This window comes from Plodia interpunctella, chromosome 19 (genome assembly GCF_027563975.2).
Source record: "Plodia interpunctella isolate USDA-ARS_2022_Savannah chromosome 19, ilPloInte3.2, whole genome shotgun sequence".
Lineage (NCBI taxonomy): Eukaryota > Metazoa > Arthropoda > Insecta > Lepidoptera > Pyralidae > Plodia > Plodia interpunctella.
The window spans coordinates 6,197,122-6,214,832 of NC_071312.1; the positions used below are offsets into that span (position 1 = coordinate 6,197,122).

The 17,711-nt window shown below is 35.3% G+C and overlaps 1 protein-coding gene across 1 annotated transcript in view; it reads left to right on the forward strand.

The window, feature by feature from the left end:
- Positions 1 to 17,711, forward strand: part of Trmt61 (tRNA methyltransferase 61) — a 66,917-nt gene that overhangs the window by 31,199 nt on the left and 18,007 nt on the right. Inside the window, exon 5 of the mRNA XM_053759302.1 lies at positions 3,415 to 3,584. Coding sequence (XP_053615277.1) covers positions 3,415 to 3,584 — 170 coding nt within the window. The remainder of the gene's footprint in view (positions 1 to 3,414; positions 3,585 to 17,711) is intronic.

The following is a 17,711-nucleotide window of genomic DNA, read 5'->3' on the forward strand; positions in this document are numbered from 1 at the left end:
TGTCAATTAGCGGACATACCAATCTCCTGACCTGGACTATGTCGCAACTTGGATGACTAAGCTATTGTCTGTGGTCCTTGGTGCTGACATTTTGGGATTTACAATTTTACATTTCACGCCTATTCAATATAGATCAGCATTCGAATCGTGTATTTCACGAGTTCATCAAACTGATTTGTATGTGTGTAACGAAGACTTAAATAAGTAGTAATTGTAGTTAAAGGTATTGATCATCTCTTTTTTCAATTTTTTAGCTTTCTGAGTCTTGGTATTTGCCAATAGATATTTATATTAAATGTATACCTATATTATAAAGATTTATCATGTTAATAATTTTTAGATTTAGTCTGTCTCAATTTAATTAAACAATGACGCACCTTTGCACCAAACTTGAACGATAAATTACACTAAGGCGTATTAATAAACTGTCGCCACTACAGGAGTGAACTTTAAAATTATAATGGAAGCAACAAACGTAAATTCGAAATTAATTTTAGATGAAAATTGCGATATTGAAACACCTGGAGTGAAGTAAATCAGTGTGCTTGACATTTTCGCTGGAGAGTTATTGGCTGGTGAATAATAAGCCCTCATTAGACACTGGCTGGAGAAATAATTCTCTCTAATTTTAATTCGCTTGTTCTAATCATAGTTTATGGTTCGATATTTGAAATTCATACTGGCCAAATAAATCACACTAACGTTTTAATGTATGCAGTTATTTTGCTCGCGAGTGTAAATTAGACAAATCATGATCAATGACTTATTTTTATTATATTTGATGCCTACATATTAAAAGGAACGTTTTGTGTCTTAATTACAGCCTGCTTGTAATTTATTGGAGGTGTGTCTTGGCTTCGTATCATAGACCAATAAATATCTAGATATCGTAATAGGATTATCAATAACTTCAATTTATTATGAAGTTGATGAAGATACATTTATTACCGTTTTAATTTTTAGTACCGTAGGAAGTGACGCGAGAAAGGAAGGGCTATACCAGCAGTGGGGTGATATGCTGAAAATGATGAAGACAGATAGAAATCTTAACTGTGGCCAGAATATTAACTATGAGAACTTAGATATACTATGAGCCATAGAATTTTGGTTATACATTCCCTATTCTTACAGTCTATTTCTTTACATATCTTTGCTACACACACATACAAGTTGCATCCAGTTTGCAGCCTTGAAATCGGGATATGTAATCAAATCGTCATCGGTGATTAAGTAACGGCAATTAAATGTTTAACTAGAACTAGACAATGTTGCCATATATTTTCTATTTAGACAGATCACAGTTATTTGAATTACAAATCAAGCTGCATGTTTATATACATTTCCTATTTCCATCGAAGTAGTTTTGATTTTATTAATAGCCTTATAATAAATACTATATATACATATGTTACTTTTACTATCAACTATGAAAAGAACCTTTGTTCCCTATAAATACATTTTCATCGGTTCCAATGAGGACACTCAGAAATAGGTTTTTCCTTTTTTATGAGGGACAAGTTATTCTGTACTAATACAGTAATATTATCCAGGATACATCCAATAATATTATCTCTGTCCTGCACAATACTAAGGTAACAGGATTTCATTAATAAAATTAAGAATCCCAAGCTTACAGCTAAAAAAGTATAAACACAAGATGATTTACTTTTAATTTCCGTTCTAAATTCGAAACGGACACGTGCCACCTCCATCCATTACGACTTCATTACATGTCCACTAATATATATATATATATATATATATATATATATATATATATATATATATATATATATATATATATATATATATATATATATATATATATAGACCTACCCGAACCGTTTTGAAAATAGAACAATTTTCAAATATCACCCCCCGCCGCGTTCGCCCGCTCCGACGGGCATTGAGTGACGTGGCCCATCCTCATTGGCCGATAAGATGTCACAGATAACACAGCGGTACACATAAAAGATGTGTCGTTCCGTTCCTCGTAGTTTTGGACTTGTAAAAATGTCGGTACCGTATCTTTACAATAGAAATGTCAAGTTCGAATCGAATTAGTGTGAGGATTCCGTATAAGAAATCATTGTAGTGTAATGGCGAGACTTAATCCCCACACATCAGAGGCGTGTTCACACTCGTCGGTAATTTAATTTGCAATCCTAATTATTTGGGATTATTCTATTTCTCCTTCCACATTTATTGTGATAAGCATGATTTGATGGTGCACCCGGAGTCCACTCAAAACGACAGAACTCCGCAACGGAACAAGATCTCTGACTATAAATAGAACCTTGTAACAAAAATGTCATTTTTGTAAAAATCTTATTTCAATACGGATCCCTAAACACCCGCGGCGGCTGGCTGATCATCTCGTATCACATGGGAATGAAAACATCTGTCGACGTTATAAGTCCGATTAAGAACTAGGTATTCACGTTGCGATTCTTGTAGATGTAAGGATGTGACCATTAGAAGGACTACCTACCTTAAAAAATTTGGTACACAAAATATTATTGAAATCTTGAAGTTATGCTGTTTTTAATAAACAAAAATATAGAATCGTAGGTATTATTCTGGCGGGAATTGTTTAACGAATTATCGCGAATCATTTCTTTTGCGCCATAGAAATAGTACTAGTACTATTTTTGCTTCTGTACATTTATAAAATTCATGTTTTACAGAAAAGGCTGAAGTTATTGACGTAAGGATCAAAGTTCTTGTTTTCCAGAATAAAGCTCTGTTTACTGGCAAGTTTTTTTCTGTCTATGGTTACTTTGTTTGACCAACGTAGTCATTATATTTTCTTTGATCTGACCTTTACATTAGATCAAATAAAAAGGCAACGTTTATGTACCTAGTTTTTAGATCGCACTTAGTTGGAATGATGGTATCTGTCAATTGATATGTTTGATGTGAGTCTTTTTTAAATTGATTGAAAAGGTTAAAATATGAAAAGTGTAGATAAGATAAATACTCCAATGTTAGAATATAATCCAGCAATTAGGGCAATTATCGTTATCTCCTTGAATCGACAGTCGCCATATCTCCTGCCGATATAAACCTTCTATTTTTATGATTGAATTTAATGGTGGAGCTATGAAGTCATTCTAATTTTTGTAAAGACTGGTCGAATCAAGGAAAGTCGCTTCTTTTAGATATAGTTCTTTGGACATAACTAAATGTTAATCTCCCAATCCAATCCCAAGTAATATCATAAATACGAAAGTGAGTTTGTTTGTTACCTCTTCACGTTCTCCTTAATCAATCTTGAAATTTCACATAGTTAAGTATACGAAGAAGGACATAGGCTTTTCATTCCAGGAAAAGTTCACGGGGGAAGTCGCGGGTAAAAGCACTATTTATAACTGCAAATTATGAAATAACATTTTCACTTTGTCTTTTTCTCAGGTGGTAGATTCTGCTCGTTTTCGCCGTGTATAGAACAAGTCCAGCGGACGTGTCTAACGCTGCAACAGTTGGGCTTCCAGGAGCTGGCCACCATGGAGGTGCTGCAGACCGAGCTGAAGGTGTCCAGGAAGACTTGCCCCGTCCGGGACCTGTCGTTCCTCAAACACAAGGTAAGATCTACTGGCTTGTTCTGCAACGGACGTGTCTGACGTTGCAACAGCTGGGCTTTTAGTTGCTGGTCACCATGAAAGTGCTGCAGACCGAGCTGAAGGTGTCCAGGACCTGCACTGTCCGGGACTTGTCGTTCCTCAAACATAAGATGGTTTATTCAACAGCGCAGACCTCTGACACTACAACAACACAAGGCAGATAATGCTTTCGTTTTTCTATTTTCGATTTCGTGGTCTGCGTATATGTAAACTATTACAGTTTTTAATTACTTAATTCCAATCAAATATCTTTATTAGATAAACAACTATTATACATCACTTTAATATTTTTAGTTCGCCTCGGTTTGTCAAGTATGTAGCAAGTGTAACTAACCAATAGCGAAGGGGTCGGGCGCTTTATGATTGGCCGAAATATATTATTGGCTGAAATATTTTCGCACGATGTTAAAATTTGGATTTTTACGTAGGTATATTATTGTAACGTAGCGTAGTACCACTATACCTGTATTATTACCACGAATATAAAGCTTGATAGAATATGCACTAAAACCATCATTTAATGTAAGCAATAACCATTTTCAAAGCAAACTCAAAAGTTAAATGTTTTCTGCATATTCAAAACATATATGAATACATCCATACCATTCGCTAACCATTTGTACCATTAACACTATCACAGCTTGCAATCTTTGACCTCGCCAGTTACTTCGAACGGGTAGTAATTGACAGAGTAACTTAGCTAAGCCCTGGCGTTATTTAAAATCTACTACCGATGTTTTAGTGTTCTATAATATCGCCACAGAATAAGTACGAGTACAGAAGGATCTCTAAGAAATGTCACACGAAATTGATACTTACCGCTTCGCACGAGCGTTTGCGTGCGAACGTTGCTTTGGCGCCGTGCATCAGCTGACCTCCGCCTTTGAAGATAATGCCACGCAACCTAAGCAACAGTAACATTCCCAAAGAAAAATCACATCTGAATCTTCAAAAAGCTTTATTTTTAATACGGATCTCGGGTTTCGAGGCGTCACAGTAAAGAGTGGAATCGTGAACACGCTATGTCGCACGGCATCGCATCACGAAATAAGCGATTAACCAATCGCAGCACATGGAATTATACAGAAAAGTCCCCTCGTGGGGTCTGGTCATCGTACCTAAACTTCTTAGTCTCTGTTGTTATTTAAAATCAATTACCGATGTTTTAGTATACCCAATAGTATCGTAAAGCTCGGTGCTATTGTTGCTGCGTCTCCTGTGACAGATTCACACGTTCAGGCTTGCTGGTTTTAGAATTAGATCGTTAGCAGTTAGTGGCTGGCTTTATACCTATTGGTACATTTGTGCACGAAATCGGAACTGGATCGTAAAAGTAAATTTATGGTCAACTTTATATTGATGCTTAGGCTTTCTACTGTCTTGTTTGCTATTGTTTAATGCAGCGCCGCTTGAAAAAATGTAACGCTCCATAAATAAGGTAATCTGAATACTCAACAGCCCACACTAAACACTAAGTTCGCATCGCGGGTCCAACACAGAAATTGATGCAAAATACTGCACGGATATTCATGCGGTTTTCACCAATAGATAGATTAGAAATATAATGTATTATATTTTTACCCAAGGAAAGACAGGTTAGGCCTCTACTCTAGTAAAGTTTAATGAAACTATTAATTTCGAAATATCAATTAAATCTAATTAAAATGTAACAAAATTATTTTATAATGCCTTTAGGTGTGGTGTTTATTGCCAATGTTTTTATCGTACAACTATTTATCTTTACAATATCGCCAAGGGGTGTATTTACAAACTTAATTATACTACTAGTGTAGTGTTACCAACTATTAATCAAAATTTTGACATTTATACAAGTAAAGTTGTCATTTTAGGAAGTGGTTGTTCTCAGCCTGAGGGGTATCTACAACTATTTATTTCATTTTAGAGTCTAGCACTATTTTCCCAATCACTCTACAATGATAGGTTTTAGAAGCTTTCATTTAACTTGCAATATAATTGACACTAAGTATACGAGTATCTACGTATGTGTCTGTGTCTAATCGGGGGTCTTGCAACTCAATTTTGAAGCAGATATCTTCAACCGATTCAGCTGAAATTACGATAAGCACGACCATCAGGTCATGCTTATCATAATAATGCATTGTCATCCAAACTAAATGTGAGTACAAAATTTCTTGAAGAAAGAAAAAAATTCTCCAAGAAATTTTGTACTTTTGTACTTTTTTTTAATTTTTTTGTTTTGAGAAACGGCTCCAGACGTGGGAGCTGCCACACATTGATTATTTTGATATAATCAAAAAGTTATGTAAATTATAATTTCCTAATCAATAGTAGTTTCACTCATGTTTTGTTTCTTTCTATGTAAAAGATTGTAAAGTGCGATAATACGAACGAAGTAGTAGAAACGTAAAGTACATTTCGTCACTTAATGTTACTTAATATTACTAACTTAAAGTATGCTTAACTTTTTTATGAATAACGGGTTACACATTAAAGTTCCGATTGCTCCTTCCTAACAGAACCTACATACATTATCATCTCAAAGAGGCCTCTGTCTCAAATGCAGGCTACACTATCGCCGAGCTCAGACAGATGCTGACACGAATGCCCAAACGTTGCGTAGTTTGTATGAAAGCTTTTAATTACCACAATCTAAATCCAGCAATGTAAGTCGAATCCGCCAAAGTTCGGCGAACTGTTTGTGTATAGCCGACATTAAACTTGTGCGGGCATAGTAAGTCACTTTAAATTAGTGCGGTTGGCTAACTGATGGTTGCATACAGTCTGACTGACTAATGTCTGACTGACTGGTCTGTGGGTGGTTTATCGTCACTGTCGCCAGGTGTTTATGGGCTCAAAGCTGTTTAGATTTAAAGTACTAATCAATTTGCTTATTAGCTGTTATCGAAGAATTTCCGTGTGAATTGGGAAAGTCTATTGTAATAGCTAGGGCAATTTTATTTCGCTTCTGGATTATGTAACTGAGTTGGTTTCCAAAAAAAATTATATCGTGTCAATTTTTTTTAGTTCTCCCATTCAAATTGCATCCTACGTATGTAATCAGCTGATAGGACTTAGTATGTATAATCAAAGTCTTATGTTCTTTCACTGAACATTTATTATGTACTTTAAGCATATTTTCAAAATCTGTGCAGTGTTAAAAAAATCTTCCCTTTGTAATCCATCTTATCGCTTAGGTCTTAAGGATAATAAAAATCATTACAGATAGGGTTAATACTTCCGGTCAAGCCTTTTTTAAAATTTTTAAAACTTAACAAAAAAGGAAAAACCTGCACTAACATTGTTCCTAAATATTTTGCAACAATGACATGATATTCATACTTATATGCATATTTCCACCTAAAAACTTTATATCTTTATTCTTAAGAGCTAAAATCCAATATTTCTATGATTCATCGCTGTATAAGTATCTTAGCGTTGTATTATGACCTCTACAACCTGAGTCATAAAGCACAAATTCCAGTGACATGCGATGGTATCGCGACGTATCGCTGCGTTCAAAACGTCACGCGCGCAGTTTGTCGCAAACGGTCACGTTTGGACGGTAGCACAGTGTTGTGGCGATATTATTTATATTATCGATGAATGTTATTTATCGATACAGTTACATCTTTCTGATTTGGAATACTTCATTATTTAATTTTATAATTTTAAGGACCGATACCGAAGTTTTTCAAAATAAATAACTTTGTATAATTGTCCTAATTGCTTGTAATATTCTTTATTGTAGTATTATTAAAGTCTTTTTACATTTTTCACGACAAATTTTAAATATTAGGTGTTCTCAAAGCAGCATCTACTAACATTTCGGATCGACCACAACTGTGAATAAAAACCGAAAGAGGCCAATTTATTAACCTTTGTTATCGTGCGAGAAGGGCTTATTTTTTATATAATTTCCTTTAAAGTTAGTGATGTGAACAGAAAAAAATACATTCGTTCTTTACTTACCAATCAATTAAATGTAAAAGATTTTGAAGTTTTGAAGAAGTTGAAGTTGAGGTTTTTCGATGAATTCTAATGTCACGTGACGAACATTAACCCTTATTGACCTACCTTGTCGATTTACAGCACAACACGCATCAACGAAACATTACAACAACATTTGTCTTATCGGGAGACAGATAGCCTAAGCAGCTGTTAGGCAAGAATAACATTCCCAAGGAGGGTTGACATGAGACGGCCGGTAGTAAAATCATAGCCGAAGCTTCAAAATTTTAAGGTTATTTTTACGCGGGCTTTGCGGCGTCACAGACTGTAACGAAACCCCGGTTCCGTGCGGAGATGGGAGAGAATATTTGTCTTATCGACAAGTCTTGCCACAACACGATCATCTCTAACAAACAAAGGATTACGCTAACCGTGAGAAAATCTGTAGGGCTTTTTAAAATCTATCTAAAACTACCTAGTAAGGGCTCCATGGCTCGATCATATATTAGGCAGCATTATTAGGGCATCCGGGTCGACTGAATCGAACCTTAAAGGCTGTAACCTTTTTGGGGAACGTGAATCGATTTATGGATTGATTGGTATCTAATATGCTAGGTTTATTGAAAACTAGCTGAGCCCCAGGCGCCCAATGGGAACTTTTTTGCTCCTCTCTTATTTTTGCGTGTCCCGCTTGAATTCGGGTTTGTGATGCCGCAAAAAGTAAAACTTAAAAATTGAAGATTCGCCTATGATTTATCAACCGGCCGTCTAAGTGCACTGCCAAGTTTATGTATCAACTTCTATGGGATGATATAGGTGGAACTACACGTCACGCCTCTTTTTGCCCCTGTTACGTTACCCTAAACATCAATCTATACGTAAGAAAGTACTCTAATGTACTCATAAGAGTAATATTTTTGGTTTTTACATCTACGGCATGTCTAAAAGGGGTATCTAAGTAACGGAAACGACAATATTATCGTTAAAAGTATCATATAACTATGGAAGTATATAAGAAGAAGTAAATAATTGGTCTTCACAAATATGATTCGCGAGTCGACGCGCTAAGAAGAAGAAGTATTGAGTGGTCGTAAGGATGTGGATTGGAAAGTTCTCGAAAGAGAACAATATTAATTTATTTATGTGTACTCCAGAAAAAAAGACTTATTTTTGTTTATATTGTTTAATGTAGTATTTGCTAAGTATTTTGATACCAATAATTACGTCAAATTTCTCCCGTGCATGATTTAATTTCATTTCGTTTCGTATCATTATAAATTGTCTCCCATTGCTGGCTGTCGCGGGCAGCTTAATAAATAGGTATTCATAAATTTTAATAAATCTGAACAGTTGGATTTCCTCAAGACCAAATGGGTTATTCTAAAGAAAAAGAACTATCTTAAAAGACATAATTATTAAGTACCCGAGCTACTGTCAATATATGGGTGTAATATGTGTGTATGGAAAAACGAAATTTTCCAGATATGTGACTTAGCTATATCGATTATCGTCCTCGTAAGCAACTCTATTTCAAATTTCATTGAATTCGTTAGTCGTTTTCAAAAAATATAAATAAATAAATATATAGGGACAAATCACACAGATCAAGTTAGCCCCAAAGTTCGAAACTTGTGTTATGGGATACTAACTTAACGATACTATATTCTATAACATATACGTAGATAAACATCCAAGACCCAGGTCAATCTGAAAAATATCATTTTGTTGACCTGACCGAGGATCGAACCCGGTACCTCCAGTGTAGCAGTCGGGCGTGATGACCATTAGGCCACAGAGGCCATCAATATATATTGTTCGTTTAATAGTAATGGATATATTAAAGATTCTTCAAGCCCTATTCAAATCAACACAAGAATCTTGGGCAAGGTAAAAGCTAAATTGCACCAAGCCAGAATTTCAACAATGTTTCATACTCTTTTTGTCTACCTAGATGAATTTATTAGACAGGCAAAGGCCTGTACAGACAAAAGAACAGTTATTTTCTAGCACGAGCTATCAAATCGACTATGAGTGAAGACAAACGCACTCAAGTCTCTATTAAAAAAAATAATTTCCTGTATATAATAGTGTTTCCTATTCCATACATTTATTAATAATATATGTTTATTTGTTTTTTTTTTAAATAATTGTGAGCAAAGATATATTTTTTGTAAACACATGTTTTTGCAAACAAATAATCATCGTCTTTGAACTTCTGCACTGATTAAATCAAAATTTGCAGAATAATCCAATATCCCTAAATTGCAAAGCACATAACTCATTTACTTGTACAAGACATGCCGAGGGATTGCGTAGTTTCAATCTGTTTTGTCTGAATATTGATGCAACTGCTGGATTTATGCACTGCAAGTGTTCATAGACGATGGGTTCGCAATTCGTCACATTTCTCCTCTACTCGTTAATTTGTCTCTATTCTAGATTATGTAAGTTTGGATCCCACGAGATGCATACTTCGGTTATAAAAGTTTAACCTCACAATTTTTGTTCTACTTTTGACCCTTCATAATCCAATTAAATGAAGCGGTGATGGTGTAATGGTTAAGACTCCTGTGGATCGAAAGTTCCCAGGTTCGAATCCTACACATGCCAATTGAAAACCAATCTAACTCATTTATTAGTAGTTTTCATAGACCACCACTTGCTTCCGGTGAAGGAAAACATCGTGTGGAAACCTGGGTGCACCTGCACACTGGTTGATTATTGACTTGTGTGTGAATGTAGAAGGCAAATGACAAACCACTCCATTAATAGTGCCAAGAAAATTGTTGAGTGTGTTTCATTCCACGTAATGACCACGACCCTCAGCCATGAGGAATACGACTATGAAGAAGAATATTAGATAGCATAGTGTCAAAACCAAAAATTAATATTGTATGTAATTAGTATTGTACACTGTTGTATAAGAAAATATTATTACTTTGTGAATGAATTTATTTTTACTGTTATTTTACAATCCGAAAAGACTCCAAATACAGTTTGAATATTTTTACAATTATCACAAATCAGTTTACATTTCACTTCTCTCTAAAATACTCCAAACATGGTCTTCGATATCCTACCTAACAATGAAACTGAACCTAAGTTCAGAGGACTACGGCCAGTCATAACTACCAGATAATAGCGCTGTCACGTCTGTGGCTCTGTTTCCATACATGTGCTGTGTATGAGGGCCATTATTTCTGTCAGAAATGAAAAGTTGGTGAAAATATTCCCATGGTATTGTTGAATCGAGATGTCTTTGCGAACACATGACTGTTTGAAGATTGACCGATTATTCCTAGTTACAAAAGCATTACCACTACACTAACACGCAAAAAAACAGTTTTTGGTTAACTAGTGTCGTACTAGAAATAAATAGGATTTTGCCCGACTACGATAAATTTAAATAGAGGGTTATGATTTTTACCAAAGAACCTTTATTGTTTATTGATAATTAGACAAAGATGATATGACCCACTTTTTACAAGCTCTATTTCAGAACTTACACTTGCAGAATTGTTATTACACGACTTAAAAACCATCACATTCTCCCAAATCGAATCTAAAATATCCTGCTATAAAATAGAATAATTGAAACCCCATCTCAGACATCAAGTCGACAGAGTGACAACACGAAGCGCGCATTGTCCGGCCACAGAACTGACACCGTCCCGATACAGTCACTCCACTGGTTATCCGCCTGCCGATCAGCTCTCTATTGATTCTACTTGTAATAACTCTATCTTTGATAGGTCAACGGTTTTCCAATTGTTATAGTGGACCTATTTTTATCTAATCTCATGCCTTTTTGTGGTAAGATCGTGTTTTAAGACGCCTGTTTTCGAATGGTCCTTGTTTCGAATTTCATTGGAGGATCACTCATGAGTTGCTAAAGTCGACCGCAAATCACGTTACCCTGCATTTAAATTTATGCTGTGGTAATAGTGATGAATTTGCTGTGGATTTGGTTAAATTTTATCCTCGCTTTTCTCGGTTACATTCTGAGCTAGCTTATTTATTTTCCCAATGTATCTACCTCAGGTTCAATTGTGATGAAGACACAACAGATTGCATATGCATTTTTGAAGACAAATTTATCTTAGCCATTTTAGGCCATCAAAATATTACATTGTTTTTCGCCAACACAATGTAAGCCAATCAGTCATTCCGGTAAGCAATGTGGGAACTGAGGTCACGTCTCAAAACATATATTTTTCCGTGGCCTTTCAACTTTAACTCTTCAGTGATAGAGTCGTAAAGTATTTTTAGGCATTGTAAGGGTTTAGTTGCACAGCTGTGCTGAAATAAATCATAACTGGTCTAAATAAGGTGAGGCGCTTATTTAGATATCTAGTAATTAAGAGCCGTCGACGCGGCGTAACCTGATTTATAGGTTATATTTTGTGTTAATTTGTTGTTACGTCGACAGAGGGGTGGGATTTTGTATTTAGCATTTATATCTCTTTCTCCCATCCTTATTGTTTCCCTGATATATTCTCGGCTGTGACGCTTCGATGCCAGGGGTCAGCGTAAAAAATAAAGCTTTAAAATATTGAATTTTGTATCTCTTTATCAAAATATATTTCAATAACATTTAATTATTCCCCTAGTCCCGCTCCATGTTCTCCTATGCGCGTGTTTACAAACTAAACAATTCGGATGGTAAGCTGTAACATCTGAAAACTATAACGGCCTATATTAAAGTATCTGATTGGGAAGATGTAATATATCTTCCTAGGCGTTAATAGCTCGGAACGATCGCGTTGCCTATTATTTTGTCAAGGCCCGATTTATAGATGGCAGCACTAACGGTAAAGCTTTGTTGGAGTCCCATGGAACAGTTCGTATAGGGCAAGGAGCTACAAAACAAATAGAATCTCTCTGGACTCCAAAGAAAAATTGGCAATAAAAAAAAGAAATAAGAGCTATTTTACAAATGTACATAAGTAAAATAGAAAAATCTTATTTATTACGTATATATGATATTTGTCAATATGTAAATTTTAGGTGGAACCGAAAGAGTTATTTTTATGGTTAAGTATTTGCATTCTTAGAAAACATAAGGATTAATATTCAGTGAAACTGATTGATTGATTGATCGAAGTGAGGCAATGCTTCAAGTTTAACAACGGGTAAAGAAAATTAAGGCAATATTTTGAAGGTGCTTCTGATATACGTAGCTCACGTGTTGAAGTATCTAATAGTGCTTGAGGAAACTTATATATTATTAAGTGGCTAGGGTCGGATTGACCAAATGGCTAAATAGGCAAGTAACACGCGTAAACATTTAAAAAGTATAAATCATTGCAAACAAAACTTTCGTAGTTTACGAGTGTGTATTCTTGAAAGTTAACATTTTAAACATGGTCAATCTGGGGCCTAAACATGACACAAATGTTGGCCGTTCAAACATACGGAAAGATTATTCGGAGAACCTGATTTACGAACTTCTATTGGATTCCTATGTTCTTGATATAGGGTTCTTGATAGATACAATCGATGGATAAGCGGGACTCGAAAGGTTAGACTTGTAAACAGTACGATTGTGTGAAGAGAAATGCCTTTATAGGTTCTTAATTAGATACTGGTTTAGAACAAACGGTTGGTCCATAAGAAGTCTATAAATTTTATAAGCTGTGGATATTTCAATGCGTTTGCTCAATTAATTAAGGAATTTTATGCTCCAGATCCGTTTGCCAACTGCTTAGTTTATAGATATGCTCTAAATGGGGTAATTCCCACAAAAATAGAAACTAAGCACGCCGTCAAAAACCATGATAAGGCTTAAGTCATCTCGTCGCTAGCACATAATTGCAAAACCACTTTTCCTTTTATTCGTAAGATCGATTCGCACTGCACTATTTGATGCGTCGTCGATACAGCCTCACATTGTTACGGACGATTTCATGGCGCATCCTTTCGTCACAGCTGTTCAATGGCGGCCATCTTGAATGCCACAGATAACTTGCGTCATCTCCATAACAATATAGTGTTACACTGCCCTGCTTTTCTTTGATTTGCGTTCGGTGTTGATATTGGATGCATTTGCGATTACATTAGTCGAAAACAAATGTGAATCGCTGGTTGTCGCTTGTCTGGTACGAGAATGAGGTAGTTCGTTTATGTTTGACTAGCATCTAAAAATATACGAACATATGAAACTCTCATCATCTCGTCATCCAAAAAAATACTCTCCCGGCACGCGATACCGTACACAAATTAACCTGAGCAGTGATTATCATTACCGTTCCGAGTGTATTAATTTCACGCAGTCGCAGCGCGTGCGCATGCGATACGATCTTATCGCGAGATCAGTCGACCAACCAGTCCATCCTGCCCTGTCCAAACAGTTGACTGCGACAATACTGATTGATCAATTTAGATTTTACATACATTTTTGTTACTTAATCACTTCTCAATCTGTATTGATGAAATCAATGGAAATTTGGATGATATTTGATAAAGCAATCAAAGAAAAACAAAAATAAAACAAAAGCTATATCTTCTATTTCTTCTTGTCGAATCGGAATGGCTATTCAAATGGTGTTCGACCTGTATACTGTATATAGTCACGCTAATCGCTCTGGCGTTGGCCTTATAGGATTAAAATGAAAAGAATCCAAATTTCAGAAAGTTCATTTTTATTTTTTTCATTACCTATTCAATTTTTGTTGTGATTTTTTTACCCGCCTCTTTTCTTTAATTTTTTGTCGCATAAAAATTAAAAATAAATTATATAACTATTTTCATTACTTCACTATAAACATGTATCATATCATCAATCACTTATCTCTACTGTAACTTACTGGCATACAACGTACATCTGAAATGAATCAAGTGTGTAGTTTGTTGTTTCCACCCTTGGTGGATTTAGGGGAACACTAAGATCGGTTTTACGAATTTTGAAAGGAACGGGTATTTTACTACTATACACGAACGAAGTCGCGATCCAAATCTAGTATAAACAATACACTTTTGAATTTTGTGCTCTGTTAACCTTTATAACTCTCGATTCATTATTTATTATAATAAGCCCCAAGGAAACCCTATTATACTTTATGACAAGCATTAATTGAATTCTATCGTCGAATCAGATCCATTCGCATATAAATAACTACGGTACACGGACATAAACATTGTTTATAGGTCGCGTAATGCAATAATTGGTGATGTCGCGACGCTATAAGTGTTCTAACACGATAAAGGTAATATATTATATAGATCGACAGAATATAGTCAGACAGCAATAAGTCCCTAGAAACAAACCATATTCCATCTTTACTATATAACGACCTCGGTGGCGCAGTGGTAAAGTGTTTGCCTCTGAACCGAGAGTTCCCGGGTTCGATCCCCGGTCGGGTCATGATGGGAAATGACCGTTTTCTGATTGACCCGGATCTTGGATGTTTATCTATATATGTATTTGTTATAAAATATTAGTATCGTTGAGTCAGTATCCCATAACAAAAGTCTCGAACTTACTTTGGGGCTAGCTCAATGTGTGTTATTTCTGTCCTAATATATTTATTATTTAATATCGTACAGTTTGCTAAACTTGACAGTTTAGTCATACAATACTGGATTTTCCTGGCAGTAATCAAAAGCTCTTAACTAAAACGATACGCAATATTCGCGTGTGGATCTCTGTGGGAGTTTGGCGACAGTGTGTAGTCAGCAATTGGATACGACGACAGTTTTTGGTAACTATTGTATACCGAAAAACTCTTCTCAAACTTTACATTTTTTGTATAGTTTGTTAAATATGTCTTGATCTCTGTGACAACAGGATGCACCGATAATCCGGAAATATGAGCGACAGAGATAAACGTATTTTTTTTCATAACATTTGATATCTGTCATCGGTATCAATCTATATTTTACAAGTTAATAATACAATTAATGAAGTTATAATTAAGATTTTTTTTCTTTAGTACAACTAGCTTAGTTCTGAAGTTTCCTTATTTTATAGCGGAGAGTCCTTAATCAGTAGGAAATATTATTATGAGTTCAGATACGATGGACTGGATCGCGTGCCTTATATTATGAGGTTGGATGTTGTGCTGCATCTACACTGTCACAGCTCGATATTTTTTGTATTAAAATTGAGTACAATTTATTTGCCATAAATAGGGCGGTGTAAAACTAATCCTTACTTATTTACCCGACTAAGACGAAGCGAAATAATACTAATACTAAACGAAATAGTGTGCTGAAACAAGGCAAAAAGTCTATATCTATGTGCGCATTTTGCGCGTTAGTTCGGAAACTCTGGTTTTCAGTTATAATAATGCACTCGTTCTGTTTATATTGCAACATGTACTGTCGACCGCATGTCAAGTTATCCTGCATGGCTCTCTACGAGGTGGTATTAAAGGTCTAAGGTGGTAATAAATACCCAATCGTACGGGAGTGCACACTCCTTTATGATATTTTCACCGATGTAAATGTCTCGTAAGCAATTATTTTCCATTCAATAATAAATAATATACATCCAGCGAATCGAGTGTCAAAGTTGAGAGGTTAATGACCTAGCAAATTTACGGGCCAAATTGAATGCAATCTGTATCTCCCTGTGTTTATGTTAGTTGGTCGTCAATTTATGGTCCGATTCACTTGTCTACTAGCTGATACGCCCCGTTTTCGCACGCGATAATTAAAATCGCCCTTTAACACGTTTTGTCACCAAAACACCGTTTTTCGTAAAATATTTAATGAAAACAGTTTTTTTCACCCTTTAAATACACTTATGTTTCAAACTTATAAATGGCTGTCTATAATTATCGTAACCTTTTGTATGGTAGTGAAGTATGGCCAGGACTCGAGCGTCACAAGAGAGAGTTGCGCATCACGGAGATAAGCGTGACATGATCTATCTATATGAAATCTAGACATACCGAAAACCCTGCGAATTAGGGAAGAAAAAATAAAAAAGACAGTTAACTCTAGGCTCCAACGCTGAACAGCACAGGCAGAAAAAATCGCTCAGATGTGAAAGAGAAAGGTCACTATGTGTGATAAATTATTGATTGATCAAAACCACGTTGTTTTTTAGTTTTTTATATACGTGTAAAAATCGGACATATTTCGAGGAAATTGATAGTACAGATATCTAGTTACATGTATCACAATTATTATATTATTTATATAAACTAAAATATTGGCTACGTTTTTCTTATTTATGTTCTTTTTCTTTGTTAATAAAATTGTATATAAAACAAAATGTATATAAAATACCTTTCTGATTAAATATATATCTATACTCATCTCTCTGCGTGTTTATGTCTGGCTAGATCATAGACTAATTACTGTTAAAGTGGATTTAACGGTGGAAACGTGACGGTAACCTAAGACGTGTCGCATTTATAATTTTCGCGCGAAATGGACCGCATTAGTTACTTTACGGTGTGAATTCAAATGGGAACGTTCAAGCATGAAAGTATAGAATAAACATTATTACGTAAGAAAAAATATATTTATTGACAAAATGAATTCAAATAAGTTATGTTAACGCTCCGCTTTGCCTTACGTGAAAATTCTACCTAGCGTTATAATTATAACCACGGCTAGTATCATAATGCAGTATTAATTATTTAAATAAGACATATTTTACGGGGAATCAAGACTAAAACTAAATATCGGAACAAATATTCACCATCAAACCTTACAAGCTAGACTTGCAACTTTTGCAAAACATTTTATTTACGAGTACACGTCAAATCTCATTGGATAAAGTCGTCAGTCGCTTGTAGTTCACCAGCCACCAATAAATTTCCCCCGGCAGTGTATTCCCACGAACCGTATCAAGATTGGGTTAGGCCGGAGCAAGCGACACTTGAAAATGCTTTATTTTCGCTCTCGGCTCCGTGCGACATTTTGTTACGTTTTGTACCCTGTCACTCTGGTCTATGCATGTGCAATGTAGCCAGGCGATTTATGGTCGCACGTACCCTTGTGGCAAATTGAGTTTGTGGAATATTATGAGCGAGCTGTGTGTTATTGAAATTCATTTTTGGAAAAAATGTAGTGTGATTAATTAGTCTCCTTTTTTGTATAACTAAGATATATACTCTTATAAAGGATTCAAAGAATATGGGCAATTTCAAAGTAAGTGAAAAAAATTACACCAATTAACATTGCAAATGAATGTTACTAACCAAA